Source organism: Aquarana catesbeiana, linkage group LG03 (assembly GCF_042186555.1).
Source record: "Aquarana catesbeiana isolate 2022-GZ linkage group LG03, ASM4218655v1, whole genome shotgun sequence".
Lineage (NCBI taxonomy): Eukaryota > Metazoa > Chordata > Amphibia > Anura > Ranidae > Aquarana > Aquarana catesbeiana.
Window position 1 is genome coordinate 555,536,960 of NC_133326.1, and position 17,262 is coordinate 555,554,221.

At 43.8% G+C, this 17,262-nt stretch overlaps 1 protein-coding gene across 3 annotated transcripts in view; it reads left to right on the forward strand.

Moving 5' to 3' along the window:
• ARFGAP3 (ARF GTPase activating protein 3) overlaps positions 1-17,262 on the forward strand; it is a 94,410-nt gene that overhangs the window by 2,444 nt on the left and 74,704 nt on the right. For all 3 annotated transcript variants that reach the window (XM_073621697.1, XM_073621698.1, XM_073621696.1), the window contains exon 2: positions 11,600-11,718. In XM_073621697.1, coding sequence (XP_073477798.1) covers positions 11,600-11,718 — 119 coding nt within the window. The remainder of the gene's footprint in view (positions 1-11,599; positions 11,719-17,262) is intronic.

A 17,262-nucleotide genomic window follows, 5' to 3' on the forward strand; every position in this document is an offset into this window, starting at 1 on the left:
ACTGACTAAAAATTAAAATGACTTTAAGTACTTACCTGTCCTGGTGCCCGCGATGTCGGCCGCCCGAGGCCGACCCGTCCCTCGGCTCTCGGGTCCTGGCACCGCCATCCTAGGTAAGGGAAACAGGCAGTGGAGCCTTGCGGCTTCACTCCCAGTTTCCTACAGCGCACGCTGCGAACGGCACGGTGCTCTGTGAATGCCCCCGTGATGTTCTGGGAAGACAACGGGGCCGCTCACCGAGGAGCAGAAGACGCCGTGGAAAAGCAAGAGGCAGATTAAGAAGACTGCTTAGCAACAAGGGTTTAGGTAAGTTTTTAAAATTTTTTTTGTTTTTTTTTTTTTTAGGATTTTTATAATTCTGGTACAAAGCATTACAAAGTTATTTTACAAATGAAATCATTTTGCACTTTTTTTTTTTTTAAATGGGAAATGTCTACATATATGTTAAATGTGTAAAGTATTAAACATGAAAATTTGTAATATTAATAGTTGCTAAAATAGAAACAACAAAAAAATCAGCAGGAAAAATGAATAGCTGAGAGGAGACCAAGGAGTTAATTTAGGGCTGATTAGAGTAAACTAAGAGTTCACACAGAGGCAACACGACTTGCAGTCCGACTCTGTGAGGCGACCTGCACACGACTGTATAGAAGTCAATGCAAGTTGCCTGAAGTTGCCCCCAAAGTAGTACAGGAACCTTTTTTCTAAGTCTGAGCGACTTGAGTCGCTCCTATTAGAACGGTTCCATTGTACAGAACGGAACGCGACTTGTCAGGCGGCTAAGTCGCCCCTGTGTGAACCGGCTCTAAGTGTGAACAAGGGGTTAAATGGAGCAACTTTTTTATTTAAAAAAAAAAAAAAAAACTTGCCAGGTTGCTTTCTGATATAAGGTATTAGCGTGTCCCCCTTTTTTTTTCTTTTAATACAGCACAGGGGCACATAGTGTTAAATAACAGAGGGGATGGCATGCTTATACAATAGTGGGTTAACAACCATTATCTGGGAATGAATGAACAGAAAGATACAAATGTAACCATATGCTACATTGTATCTTTGTATAATCTGAGCAGTGTTGTTGATAAACAGGTCAGATTCAGACTGCATTTTGACAGCTAGAGCTGCTGACTTCTTCTCTGAGTATATTGTAATGCCGGTGTTCTGTCGAAGTGCCTGCGCATGCGCAGGACGGAGCAGCACTTCAGCTGATTTGCCGATCAGCTGGAGTGACGTGACCAGGGAGCAAGCACACATCATAGGAGGCATCCTCCTATGATGTGCCCCGGTTACGTCAGCCCATCTGATCTGCAAATCAGCTGTTGTGCTGTTCCGTACGGCGCATGCGCAGTACATACCAGGCACTTCTCAACAGAACACCGGCTCTTCTCGAAAGCGGGCACAGAACACCGGCATTACAATATACTCGGAGAAGTCCTTTGGGGTGGGGGTGGGGCTCTCTTAAAGGTTATGTTCTCCTAAAGAGTGCAGATTTTGGGGGGGAAAATATATATTTATTTATTCTCGCCTAGATGGATGTGGCATTGGTCCCCTGCCTCCTCTAATACCAAGAGTAATTAACCTCCTCACGCCAGCCGTACGCAAATATGCTTTCTCGGCTTGAAGGTGTTGTACCAGGGTGATGCATGCAGCTGCACCCATCATCCAGGTACCGTTTTTTAGAGCCGGCGGTTGGTTTTGTAGTGATAACACCTGGTCAACCGGACTAAAAGCCACTCGGCTGTTACCATAAGGAGCGGGAGGGGACATACCCCCTCCCACTGCCGCCTTCCGCGGCTCTCCCCGTCCCATCAGGAGGTCCGAGCGACCAGCCGACACGTCCACTGGCTGGCCAAAGTCTCCGATCTAGTAACCAGGAAGCGATGTCATGACATCACTACTGGTTTACTCTGCTGCCAATGGCGCCGCTTTAAAAAAAAAATAAAAAATTTCTAGTATTCCAAAACTCCTTCTTTACATTTTTTTTTTTTTTTTCTTTTTCTTTTTGCGTTTTTAAATACTTTTTAAGTGCAAAGGAGGGATTTGGGGTAAATGTAAACCATGTTCAAACCACACATGTGAGGTATTGCTGCAATCGTTAGGGTCTTTTCACACTGGGGCGGTTTGCAGGCGCTATTACGCTAATAGCGCCTGCAAACCGACCCGAAAGTGCTGCTGCTTTCATTCCAGTGTTAAAGTCCCGAGGGCTTTCACACTGGAGCGATGCGCTGGCAGGACGGTAAAAAAAGTCCTGCCAGCAGCATCTTCGGAGCGGTGAAGGAGCGGAGTCTATACCGCTCCTTTACCGCTCCTGCCCATTGAAAGCAATGGGACGGCGCGGTCATACTGCCGGCAAAGCGCCTCAGCAGAGGCGCTTTGCAGTGGTTTTTAACCATTTCTCGGCCGCTAGCGGGGGGTAAAACCGCCCTGCAAGCGGCCGCATACCGACGGTAAAGCGACGCTTACAATAGCGGCGCTTTACCGCCGCCGCCCGCCCCAGTGTGAAAGGGCTCTTAGCGTGAGAGCAAAAATTCTAGCACTAGACCTCCTCTGTAACTCTAAACTAGTAACCTGTAGAAATTTTTTAAGCTTCGCCTATGGAGAGTTTTAGGTACCGTGTGCAATTTCAAAGCATGACATGTTGGGTATCTATTTACTCAGCGTGACATCATCTTTCGCATTATATAAAAAAAAAAAAAAAAAAAGTATATGTGTGTGCATATGTTTGGGGATTCTAAATAATTTTCTATCAAAAAATTGATTTTTAACTTGTAAGCAGCAAATGTCAGAAAAAGGCTTGGGCATGACAGGGTTAAATACTGCTCAGTTATTGGTTTTCAGAGCGCAGGTGACTAGCATTTACTGGCTCTGTGCTCTTCCCGCATTCATTGGAGTGCTGAGATGTGGAGGGCATGGGAGCAAATGGCCCAGGCTCTTAGTGGTGGAGTGAGAGGCTGAGCCAACTGCCGCTCAGGCATTTGAGTGGATCATGAGATTTTACTTAAGGATCTCCCAATAGCAAATTTACTGCTACAGGGCAAGCTGTTCTATATATACGTGAATTTGCACTTCCAGGTAGGGGGCATGTGCCGCTTCTGCTGTGATTTGTCGCAGCAGAAGCTGATCAGTGAGTGCCAGTCAATGGATGTCCGCCAGCACCTGCTGTATGGAGCTCTGCCTTTGCCACTTTGACACAAGTTAGGCCTCTTTCACACAATAAGCCCGCTTGGATCCGCCTGTCCGTTGTTGTGTTTTTTTTTTTTATTTAAGGCGGATCCGAACGGGCCACCCATTGACTCCTATGGGCAGGTGGATGTCAACGGAGATGTGTCCGCTGACACCTGTCTGCCATCCAATCCGCTTAAAGCAGACATATGGACGATACGTTCGCCATCTGTCTGGCGGATCGGATGGGATCTGATGAAAGCGGACATGCTGTCCATTTTTGTCCGATCTCCCCATAGAAATCAGTGACGCTCTGACAGGCCCCTCCCCGCTCAGTGAGCAGAGACGGACCTGTCATCTGCCGGCTCAATGGAAAGATGAGCTAGCGGATCCACTCCATGTAAAAGGGCCTTAGAGAATGAAAGGATCTGATTGCTGATGTCAACAAAGTTTTTACAATATTTTAGTTTAGAAATTGAATCCAATTTGTTTAAGCTTATAAATAAAATTAAGGCAATAATTGAATACCTGGATGTCTTTCCAAATTTATATTGTTTCAGTTTTGTTTGTCTATTCAGGAGGTGTGTATTTGCTTGGAGAATTCCCAGGAACACTGAGTCACCTGTGTTTGTTTTTAATCTCTCTCTTTATGGTGTAAAGTACATCTGCCAGTTTCCCTTGGAGGTATTCTAGGGGCTGGGGAGATCTGCAGGAATGTATTTGTTTTGCTGATCTGAGCCAGTCGTATTTACCAAAGGGGTTGTAAACCCTTGTGTTTTTTCACCTTAATGCATCCTATGATCTTTTTATTCTAAATAAAAAAAAAAAAAAATTGTGATTCTCATTTTGGCCAGAATCGTGCAGCTCTAAAATAAATAAAAAAAAAAAAAAAAAAAAAATATATATATATATATATATATATATATATATATATATATATATATATATAATATTTTAGTGGTATGTGACATAGAATAATGCGGTACAAACTGTGTGGGATATATAGGAACAGTAACTAATATCTGTACTCCAAGGGTAAATACATAGAGGTAGGGTTGCACCGATACCACTTTTTTAAGACGGAGTATAAATACCGCTACCATTTTTTTTTTTTTTTTTTTTATGTCAAGTGACTGTTTTCAAAGCACAATACAGACTAACGATATGTTACTGATTTGCAGCACTGACTAATTTCTCCACCCCTCTAAATGTTGAACCCGGGGCGACTGCATGGGCTGCCCCCCCCCCCCCCCCCACCGCCACCACCACCATGTTAAGGCCCTGTGTTGGACATCTATTTACTCAGCGTAACATCATCTTTTGAATTTTACTAAAACATTGTGTATTGTAATGTGTTTTTGTGTGTATGTGTGTATATATATATATGTATGTATGTATGTGTGTGTGTGTGTGTGTGTGTGTATGTGTGTGTGTGTGTATATATATATATATATATATATATATATATATATATATATATATATATATATATATATATATATATATGAGCTGCACAATTAATCGTCAAGAATCGTTATCGCGATCTTGACTAAAGTGTTTCACAATTCTTTCTATGCAAACAATTCTCTCTGCTCTTCTGAAGCCACAGCCCTCAAAAGAAAGGAAGAGAAAAACTGGGCAGTCTGCCAAGAAACAAAACCTTCTTTATCAGTTGAACTTAAGTATAAACATTGTAACAATTTGTCAATGGAATAGACTTCTTGTGTAAGTGAAAAAAAGTTTAACCACTTAAACACTAAACCTTTTTCTGACATTTGTTGGTTTCAAGTTAAAATAATTTTTTTTGCTAGAAAATTACTTAGAACCCCCAAACATATATTTTTAGTAGACCTAGAGAATAAAATGGCGGTTGTTGCAATATTTTATGTCACACTGTATTTGCGCAGTGGTCTTTCAAATGCAATTTTTTGGGGAAAAAATACTTTAATGAATTAAAAAAAAAAAAATCTAACCAGTAAAGTTAGCCCTTTTTTTTTTTTTTTTTTTTGTATAATGTGAAAGATTTTACGTCGCGAGAATCGTGATCTTTTTATTCTAAATAAAAAAAAAATCGTGATTCTCATTTTGGCCAGAATCGTGCAGCTCTTCTATATAATTTTTTTTTTTTTAGTGGTATGCGACATAGAATAATGCGGTACAAACCGTGTGGGATATATAGGAACAGTAACTAATATCTGTACTCCAAGGGTAAATACATAGAGGTAGGGTTGCACCGATACCACTTTTTTAAGACGGAGACTTTTTTACAGACTAATGATATCTTACTGATTTGCAGCACTGATAGGTGGCACTGACTGATGGACACTGATATGCGGCACTGATAGGTGGCACAGATTTTTGGCACTTATGGGCAATGATAGGTGGAACTGTTTTGGTAGGCACTAGACAGTGGCACTGAAAATAATGCAGCATTAATTGCTGGCAGCCTGGCATGATAAAATAAAATCGACGATATGTGATGACTGAGTATACAAGAGCCCATCTTGATACACCCTGCACTCGACCTCAGTAAGCCTAGTCAGAATGCAGCAGCGGACATCTTGTTACACCCAGCCCATATAGTTAGTGAACTATATGGGCTGGGTGTAACAAGATGTTCGCTGCTGCCTTGTGACTGTGGGCTACTGAGGCCGAGTTCAGGGTGTACCAAGATGGGCGTTGCCTTGTACAGCCTCTGATGGAGACTCGGGCCGTCACGTCCGTTAACGATTCTAACAGCCCGGTCACTGATGCTGATGAATGCACGTGGCTGCGACTGTGACCCACACCCCTGCTTACCTTCCTCCGCTGCACTGCACGGACTCTCACTGTGCCAGGACCCGCGCTTCGCCTTCTCCCACCCACTGACTTCCAGGATGCAATGTATCGAGTGAAGCATCGGGAGCAGAATTGGCCTGGACTGGAAGTGGTTAATGTTTGTGTGCTGTAAAGCCTCCTCCAAAAACTGAAGTAGATGCAAGCTCATCTTCAGCTGGCAGTATAGTTCAATGCTTAATTTTCCCAACTCAGAAGTGGAAGGTCAGTGAGCACTAGCCCTGTAATTGAAATCAGTTCCCATGACACGTGCTTTAAAATGGATTTGATATGCTGTATAAAAATATTGTGTTACAATGTAAAAGAAGGTGAGTGTAAATATCAATTGTTAGCAATCAATCTCTAGGGCACTGGTGTGCAATTTCCTGCTTACGGATCAGTCATTTATACAGTAAGGATTGCAGTAGTATTGTATTCTTAGATCCCATTCTCACAGCTCCCTTTTGACTGCAGTGTGTAGCTGCGTATACCAAAACTATAAAAATCTGCATTCAAAGTCATTCATATGGACTGTATTTTACTCTATATGCTTTTGCACTAACATTTACACGCATTCATGGAAACTGTAAACACACAGGGCTGACCTGTAAATATCAACCGTGTGTTGCTAGTGATGCTGACAGCTGATTATCCACTTGCCAACTGCATAAAATAGTTATACAGCGCCAAAGTGGCTCTGCTGTGCTGGATCACGTACCTAGTAGTGTCCTGTCAGCGGGGATGTACTGGATTGCACATCTGTTCGTGAAAGCACCACATAGTAAACTCAAACACTGGTTAGGCACACATTTAAGCCTTTGGTCGCCCTAGATGTTTAACCCCTACCCAGCCAGTGTCATTGGTACAGTGACCGTGCATATTTTTAGCACTGATAACTTTATTAGCATCACTGGTTCCCACAAAGTGTCAAGTGTCAGATTGTCCACTACAAAAGGTTGATGATTACTGCACAAAGCAATCAATATATGCTTCATGGCATTTGTTTTTTTTACCAAAAATATGTAGCAGAATACATATTGGCCTAAATTTTATGAAGAAATTCGATTTTATTTATTTTTTTATTGGATATGTTTTACATCAGAAAGTAACAATGTTATGGAGTTAGTTTTTGTTCACAATTGTCGGTCTTTCTTTGTTTATAGTGCAAATGATAAAAAATGCAGTGGTCATCAAATACCACCAAAAGAAAGCTCTATTTGTGGGGAAAAAAATGATATTTATAACATTTATGTATAGCGTTGCATGACTGCGCAATTGTCAGTTAAAGCGGAGTTCTACCCAAAAGTGGAACTTCCGCTTTAAGCACTCTTCACCCCCTTACATGCCACATTTGGCATGTATTTTTTTTTTTTTGGGGGGGGGGGGGGGGGGGGAGTGGGTGACTAGTTTTGAGTGGGACTTCCTGTCCTACTTCCAACTACAGACCGCCTAGGTGACTCCTCCTCTCCCCCTAGGCGGCCCCTCTCTCTTGAGAGAGCGCACCACAACTCGCTCATGCGCAGTGCGTGCCCGGCCATGAAGCTGCAAGCTGTCACGGCCGGGTGTCCATGGTTTCAATGGAAGTTCCACGGAGAGGAGCGAGCTGGCTTAAAGGTTTTTTGCACGGCGTTCCAGAGAATCGATGGTGGCCATTAGGGTCCATGAACACTGCATGCGTGCAAACATTAGTACAAACGTTACATGCTTATAGTGTACTGACCAAAACAATACATTTGTGTGCATGAGGCTATAGCAAAGAAATGAGTAACAGGTGTTCTGTGTCTCATGAGGTCAGCTGGCCTGCGTGTCTGATGGGAAACTCAGGAAGTTGTACAGCTCAAAGGTTGCGGTCAAAGGTCTGCAGTTGTTGCATCAGGCTGGTGATACAATATGGAACTTGGCCACTTGTTCTTTAATCAGTCTCAGGTGCTTGTTAAAACAACAAAATCATATATTTTTTTTTTGTGATACATTGCTCCAATTCCCTGCTAAATTTAGAGATGTGGTGGTGTGGTTTTTTTTTTTTTTTTTTCCCCCCTAGTAATCTGTAAATTTATGGCATAAATCCTTGGTGAAAATTTTGTGGGTGGAAATTGGCAATTTAATACAGTATTATTATTATTATTATTATTATTATTATTATTACTACCATTATTATACTAATGTTAGTATTTTTATCCTGTGGAAATACCTGAACCTCTCAATGATGAGGCGGGCACCTTGCAACGCATTCTTTATATTGCTGCTGACCCGCTAGTATCGAGTTGGCTCAGCAGGTCGCATGGGGTGACTATAGAGGTGGGAGCTTTGTAGTGAATAATTATTCTGTTTGGATATTGGATGCTCAGCTGGTCATGACCTATGTCATAGCGTTGCTTGTGTTAGCTGGGGTTACAACTGTATTTTATGTAAATATATATGAAGTCCGCTAATCGGACTCTAATACTTGATTTCGAATCCTTTTTTTTAATATTCTACTTGTATTTGGCAATTATAAGGGACAGTCGTACTTTTTAGTGGTTTACCTCCACTGTAACTTTTTTTGCTGACATTTTATTTCTGCATTTGTCCCCTTAACAATACTATAACTGTGGATGAAACCTAGTCATTTTATGCATTTTGCATGCTGCTAGATGGGTTCTAGGAGCAATTTTAATTGCTGCTTTTAGTGACAGTTCTAAGTGTCTGAATCACCATATTTAAACCTTATGATGTGCTGCCAACAGCGTTCACAAGTGTTCCAGCCAACAGTTGCCTCCACCCTGTTAATGTGGACCAACCGCCTTTTATTGTTAAGGGGGGCGGGGGGGGGAGAACCTGTGTTGGAAGTATTAAAATAAATAGATTTCTGTGCTTATGCCATGTTGCTTCTTCTTGAGAACCCCTTCTGCAGGATAGATGGTGCCATTTAGCTTCCTGGGATTGGAATTTATTTTTTTTATTAAGCGAGAATGCAGTGAACAGACCTGAATGCAGCAACACTTGGCCAAAAAAAAATGTCATAACTTAGCAGTCATGGAGATTGAATACTGCCCCTATTTGAATAAACTCAAAGAACTTTGGGTTAGTGCTTAATTTAAGTCAACAATTTAATGTGTATATCAAAAACTTTCTCTATAGTTTAAATGTTGAGTAATGCAAAGTCATTTATTACATGAATGGAAATGGGCTGCTCACCAGTACTAGTATTTCCTATAGCCTCCCTGTAGTTGACTTTTTTTTTTTTTTTCCCCATTACTATACCTTGTCCTTTTTTGTGTAGCATCCTCTACCATAGGTAGGTGCTAGAGTGAGGATTTTTTAGTAAGGAACTGTCAGTACAGGTACATTTTTAGGCAGGCCTATGCTTCAGGCTAGGCCTGTTTGTTTTGACCTGGGGGCAGGGAGTGGTTAGTGTAGCAGTGGGTGTAACTACCTGTGCTTCAGTGCTTGGGCGCCTCCCCTGCTTACCAGAAAGAATGTTCTGGAAGAGGGGCAGGGCCTAGAACTGGAGTGGCAGGCAGCTCATGTGAGCCCTGACCAATCCCCAACTGGAAGTGGCAGGGGGCAGGCCTCCTATATAAGCTGAGGTAACAGGTCACTGGGGGGAGTTGTCAGCCAGGAGAAGTGGAGAATGGAGTACTAGACAGCAGCAGGAGGACACCCCGATCTGGGGGGGGGGTGGGGGTGGCAATTGCAGGAGGAGGCACGGGAGAACTCTGAGGGAACTTCACCTTTACACGGTCATGGATGAAGTCCTCATCTTTACACGGTCATTGATGAGGAGTTCCTGGAGCAGAGTGGCAGGAGAAGCTGTCGGAACGTACGGTCCAGTTAAGTTCTCCATCATGGACTCGGGGCAGAGAAAGGTCTGTGAGTGTACCACAGTGGAGGGCTGGATGTGGAGACACGACTGGAAGTCTGTGAGGGAACTTCTTACATGGTCATGGATGAAGTCCTCATCTTTACACGGTTGGTCATTGATGAGGAGTCCTGGAACAGAGGAGAGACTGTGGGGAATGGTGTCAAATCCATGCAGCATGAGGACACAGGATTTGCAGGCTGGACTAGCTGGGAACAGTAGTCCATGGTTCAGCACATGCTATTAAACTACTAGGCCTCCGAGGAGAGGTACTGCAGACCTCTGGCCTAGTAGCAGCAACTAATCAGAGTCCGCATTAGAGACTATTCAGAGTGGGTTCTTTTGCATATAGAAGAGGACAGGTCAAGAAACCTAACGTGCTACAGAATAAGTTTGTGCAGGAGGGAAGGATTCCTGGGAGCAATAGTCTACAGGAGTTACGTAGAGGAGGAGCAATAATCTGCATGGTGATGCAGGGAAGAGACTGTAGATGTTATACATGTGCATCATTTCTTCAAGGCTCAAACAAAGTTCTAATTTATAAATATGATAAAGTAATTCGATCTATGGGCATCCCATATATCCTATCCCCCAATAAACAAAAATAAAGCAAATGACTGTTCATTGTCTCAGAAGCGATATATGGGGGTCTGTCTGGCAGCAGGGTGATATGGTGGATATTAATTACTAGTGGCAACACACCGCTACATTTGTCTCTGTGGCAGTGACCAATATTGGTAGGTGCAAGGCTTTGCTTTCTCATGTCAGAGTTTACCCCTCGATGTCTGGTGGTGTAATAATCTGGAAGCATCAGAGGAGGCGGAGCAAGCACAGATCCATAGCACTAATGAAGTAGAAGCCATGAGATTCCTGTACAGCTTTCTCCCATCAAGGGGGACGGTAAGCAGTACATTAGTGACTCCACCAAATCTCACTCCAAATCTGAGACTAGTAGAGGCAGCAGTGCCTTCGATGATCCTGCCCTGCAGATGTACAACTGTAAGGCTCAAGTCACAGGAGTGAAGTGCTGTTTTTCAGGACGAAGTCAAGTTAAAAAGTACTACTGCTCCCCTCCCTTTTTTTTTAATGGTGCTGCTTAGCCACCATTTAAACTATAACTGAAGGCAAAACTTTTTTTTTTTTAGTTTTGCATAGCGTGGAGAAGGATTAGAACGCATGTCCGTTTTTATTGCTGTCTGTGCCCCCGTTAAGGAGATTTGCCCTCACTATTGGTCCTGTTTACTATTATCATTGGAGGTGAAGGTAAAAAAAATCCCAGAGTTTTGGTTTTCCCCCGAAAAGTAATAGTGGGGAAATCTTCTAATGGGGACACTACTTCTGGTGACCTGGGGGTCCCCAAGGAATGTATTCAGTTTGCTGGGATTTCTTCTCCCTTCCTGTTTTTGGCTATCGGACAGGAAGTGTTTAGAAATCCCTGCACTGGGGCACAGATGGCGAAAAATAAAATTTGACAGGTTTTATAACCCTCCCAATCCAAAATGGGTGGGGGGGAGTCTTGCCTATAGTTTTTACTTTTAACATTTTGTAGATGTTTCTTATAAGATGGAAAGTCTTCACTATTTGAAATCATGTCCAATTTCAAGGATTCCTTGCAAAGTATTTTTATTGTACTTCAGCTATCGGCCTGGCTGTAGTGTATTGAAGGATGGCTGACTTTCATATTTAAGACCGATTGTGTCTGATATGCAGACTTCATTTTAACAATAAATGAAATGGATTTTTTTGGATGCATTGTAATGTCCTTTCCATTTTCTTATGTTTTAGGCATGCTTCGACTGTCGTGCCAAGAACCCCAGCTGGGCCAGCATCACATACGGTGTTTTTTTATGCATAGACTGCTCAGGAACACACAGATCTTTGGGAGTGCACCTAAGTTTTATTAGGTAAGTGCTAATGCTGTTTCCTCTTAGCTTTTATTAAAGTGTGTGTTTTGTTTTTTGGGGTTTTTTTTTTTTAATTATTATATATAACTAACTTGTTATACTTGCCTGGCCTGGCCTGTGTCCATTCAGACATGGAGCTGCCGTACGGCACCACCCCCCCTCTCTCCCCCGATTGGCTACCTGACTTTGACAGCCACGGAAGCCAATGGCGCCGCTGCTGTCTCTCAGTCAATCAGGGAGGAGGGTCTGCTGGACAGAGAGGGGGCTCAGGTAAGTATTAGGGGGTGCTGCTACACACATCAGGCTTTTTATCTTAATGCATAGATTGCATTAAGATGATAAAACTGCCTTTACGACTCCTTTAAAGGGGTTGTAAAGGTAATTTTTTTTTTTTTTTTAAAATAACAAACATGTTATACTTACCTTCACTGTGCAGCTCGTTCTGCACAGAGTGGCCCCGAACCTGGTCTTCTGGGGTCCCTCGGCGGCTGTTTCAGCTCCTCCCCGCAAGCATTTACCACCTTAATGCGAGCTCCCTCGCATGGTGGTGAGTGCTTGCGGGCGCGCTCCCGTGATACAGCCGGCGGCTATAGCCGCTCGCTGTATCACTCGGCCCCGCCCCCCTGGCGCGCCGCGTCATCGGATGTGATTGACAGTAGCGCGAGCCAATGGCTGCGCTGCTTTCAATCCATCCACTGCAGCCAATCGGCGACCAGGCTGAGCTGCAATGAAGATGACGAGGACGAGCAGCGAAGATTCGAGGCGTCAGGTAAGTAAAACGGGGGGCCTGGGGGCGGCGGTACTGTCAAAAGTTTTTTCACCTTAATGCATAGAATGCATTAAGGTGAAAAAATTTTTACCTTTACAACCCCTTTAATACAATGGTTACATCTTCAGATGACGTTGTCTGCAGGAAATCTTTGCTTTGCCTGCTCAATGGCAGCTATCCAAGTTTTCGATAAAATATTTAAAATTGAGCGGAAGGCAGGTATCTGAATGGGCCACATCTGTGGCTTATCTAGCTCAAGCTACCTGTCCTCAAGAAATGATTGCAGACCAGATTGATAATATGAAGACCTAATCCCTGCATTCTTTGGTATGGCTATCTGTTTGTTTATGGAGAACTCTGGAGGCATAACCCAAATGTAACCCCAAACCTTCCATGTTCCCTCTCTAGCTCGTGTCGCCACAATATTATTTTGTTTTACCCTCTATCTGTGCCATGAATCGCTACAGAACCACATCTCCACTGTTTTTGTCATAGAGTGGGTGGGTTTTAAAGGGACGTTGTTCAATAAAACCAGGAATGCATAACCAAGGGTTCAGGGTAAAACACAAAGCGCTGGGTTCAGAGCTTTGCTATGCACAGAGAACACTTCTGCGTCCACATCCATTTGTATTCTGCACCCTTCTCTCACAGATCTCTGCAGTCTGCAGCCACTTCCTAACCCTCCCTCATCAGCTAAGCTCTGCATTCTACTGCTTCAGCTTTGAGTCCTGCTTTCCCACTGCCCTCACCTTTTGCACAAACGGACCCTCCTCCCCTCACCTCGGAAGCAGTCAGTCTCAGCCTCCCACACAGTCCATTTGTGGCTCTGCCTCTCCTTCACTGGACAGCATCAGCGTCCAGCAGGGGCCATCGGCATTCGAGCACAAGGCTGTTTCTCAGCCAGCAAGCCTTCTTCTGATGCCCATAACATATCCGTGCCCCAGCGTCTATGTCTGAGTGCTGCGCACGGAGGGTTTGACTGAGCAGCGCGCTGTCACCTGTAAGCACAGAAGCCGGCTTCTATGTTTACAAGTGACAGAAAATAGCAGTGACAGTGAATCTGGCCAGCCAGGGCCTATATTATGGTAGGGGCCTGGTGCTGTAGCTCCAATAGCCCCTATGTTAATCCGGCCATGCGTGTGGTATGTCGCGTGTCTTGCCGTAAATTGCGCACAGTAACCTGTGTGTTGCAGTGCCCTTTGTTTTGAATGATGCCCCAATCTGTTACAGTAAAGGGCAATGCATCCTTACTGCAGCGCAACCCACTGCACATGCTGTGTGTTGTGGTGTGCTGCATTAAAAAAGTTGTGTCCGATTTGATGCACTAAAATTCTGAATGTCATTATGCTTGCTTAACAACCTTCCACCTGGTCTGTTGTAATCAACTGGGCGGGAGCTTCCCCATTCCAGGTCATTCCTGTCATTCTTGCTGTTTGTGCTGCTGCATGCCCTGGGGGCATGCACACTCTGTGATGAGCCTTTGTCCCTTGCCCCTGATTGCAGCAAGTGTACCTGTAACAACAGTGCAGCCATCACTGGTGCCCTGATTGCATCAAGTGTACTTATCACAACAGTGCAGCCATCGTTGGTGTCCTGATCAGCTACACCACTGTAGGTGTCATCAGTGCCCTCATCAGTCAGTGCAACTGCCCACCAGTGAAGGCATCATGGGTGCCCTGATTAGCCAGGATACCTGTTACACCAGTGCAGTTGTCATCCGTGTCCTGATCAGCCAGTGCTGCTGTCTTTTCCCTAATCAGCCAGTCTACCTGCAACACCAATGCAGCCGTCATTAGTTCCCTCATCAGCCAGTTTACCTGTCACACCAGTGCAGCCATCCACTGTGTCCCTGCAGCCAGTGTACATGTCTAAAAATGTTTACACGACAAGGAGGCATTTCAAATCCTTGGAATGACAGATGAGAGCAGTAGGAGAGCTCTCACTGTCAGATTTTGAGTACGAAACCATAGAGACCAGTGAGTCCATAACCAAATCGGAGGAGGAAAGGGTACCTAAAAAAGCATGAGGCTTTCTTAAGAGCAGGCAACCACCAGCAGTGCTGTACATCATCCTGGTGAAGTGGTAGGCACCAGCAGCGCAGAACCCCTGGATAAAAGGCCCATTACTAGTAGAGGGTATTGGGGCTCATAAATGTCTCCCAGAGGCACTTGCAAATCTGTTCTGGCTTCCTTCCTGCATCAGCTAGTATCATCAGCCAGGTATTCAGGCTAACACAGAAATTTTCACCAATTTTTTTTTTTTTTCCCCACCAATTATTAATTCCAATTTATTGTGGACCAGAGCAATAATTGCCCAGGTATACATCACAAATAATATAGGATGAAGCAAACAAGCTTTGTGAAAGGGCCTCAGAGTATACATAGGCCTTCTGCATGTATGAAGTGAAAGCTAGCCAGCTCCAGCCCCCTAAGTGCCCATCCTATATCGCAACCAGTGGAAAAATTGTGTGGGATCTTGCATTTCCACTATTCAAAAAGGGTGCAATATCTACCTGGGTTACTTTTACAGAGGCCTGCCCTTTTTCTGCCACCTTTACCTCCAGAAAAATGTTAACCTGCAGTACAGCACGAACAAATAGGAAGGGTGTCCCACAAAGGCTGCTGAACAAAGGGCTACAAAAGGTGGAGTTGGTGAGTTTGAGGAATGAAGTGTTGGCCCTGAAGTGAAGGAATAAGCGAGATGTATATGTCTTGTCTTCTATCCACAACAAATGTTACAGCCCTGTTTAGCAACCGGAAGGTCCACTACTTACTGGTACAAAAAAGTTTCCTCTTGCCTTATTCTATTTGGCAATTTATAATTCCTATATACCCTAATCGCAAGTCCATGGAAAGACCCACTTTCTTTCTGAAATTTCAAGAGGATATTGTCACTGCCCTTATCCACCAGCAAGGTCTCTACCAGAAAATATTCGCTTTGATGCAGTGAGCAGGCTGCAGGATCGACATTTCCCAGAGAATATCCCATGCACAGAGACGGGCCAAAAGACGGCAAAAAAAAAATATCCAGTACGCAGCAGAGTGAGTTAGGCGAGACACCAGTTTTCATTTTATCCAATGTCCCTCCAAACCAGGCCTATGCAAAGGAGACTTTTTTGATGTTGCCACACCTTACTAAGATATTGGTAAAGGTATGGTGAACATATTTCTGCCAGCCTGCCATTTTACTGTCCTCTGTGGTGATTGGCCTGCTTCCTGGACTGACCCTGCTTCTGCCTGGACTGATCTTTTGCCCTGCCACAGTAGTAGTGGAATTCAAGTTAAAGTGGATGTAAACCCGAAATTATTATTATTTTTTTTTTTTTGATGTCATAATGTAGAGTATACGATTTCCTATCATTTGAGCCCAGTCTTGCCACAAAGAGTTAATCCAGCTCTGAGAAATTCTCTTTTATTGTTCAGTGAGATAAAACTTGACAAACAGAGAAAAACTTTGTCAAATCCTCCCCCTTGCTGTGAGTGACAGGTGATTTACATCTTGTGCACTAGCCTAAGACATGCATTATTTTTTAGTTCCCACCCCCACTCCTTTCTTCAGCAGCTCTGCAAGGATTGGCTGTTCCACACCTCTGCATGAATTGGAATGCTGAAGTCATGTGGTTAATTTCCTGTCTTTTCACTGGATGTTAGAGATCATAGCAGAAGTTCAGTGTAAGAAATACACAGGAGAAAATGCATATTGACAAGGGGAGTGTAGAGGTGGGCGGGGAGTCTACTGACATCATGACTCCACCCACGAGCTCCAGACAACAGACCCACCCACAGAATCTGCCGTTTTTCGGCTCTCGTAACAGACAGAGGGGAGACATTTGACAGGTAAAGATACATGCAGGAGGCATGTATATCCTTATAGATAACCCCTATGGCAGTGGTTTAGAAAGGATGACTTCCATCCATTGGGTTTCCATCCACTTTAACATGGTAGTCTCACTTATGTGAGGGGCTCCAGAGTAGTGTTTGAGAGTGGAGAAAACAAAGTTTTGTTTTTTGTTTTTTTTTGTTTTCTCCAGGTTTTGTAATTCAGAGTTGGGATTCCAGAGACTTCAAAGAGCTTTGGGTGGGAAGAAGACTCTACCCCCTGTGTTCAGGTCCTTACCATAACGAGGCTCTAAGCCTGATGTTTCTGCCTGCTTCTGCCTGACCCTGGCCTGTTAATTGACCATGCCTCTGCCTGCCTCATGAACAGACTCTGGCCTGTTTATCGACAATGCCTCTGTCTGCAGACCGCATGCTGAGTGCAGGTAGGCCATCTGTTTGGCATCAAGGCTTTATATAGTTTCCAAATGCAGAGTCGTTTGGATCTCTAAATATAACCTATTGCCTACCAATATTTTATCTTTTTATGGTCCTGGAAGGACTGCTGATATGTAGATTAGCTGATCTAATAAAGCTGGGCATAGATGGCTTGAAATTAAGCTGGTTCAGCAAGGAGTGGCTGGATTTTGAGCCAATTATGGTTGCAGCGCTGCTTAGTGTATTTTGACAGCAGAGGAGTCCCTGCAGCAGGAATTATTTCTATGTCCACATTTGTGTGGATAGGGGAATCCATTCAATTCAGTGGCTGATCGTAAAAAAAAACAAAAAAAACTGATTCCTGTATGGTTAGCTTTAGCCATTAATGGTTTGTTGGCTGTGCCCATCCACCTGTAAAAAAATTGAGTGTGCTGCACCTGCAAGCCTTATAGCTGCTGATAAGGAGTGTTGTCGGACTTATGAAATTGTGACATTCTCAAATGTATTTATCTTGTGTTTTGT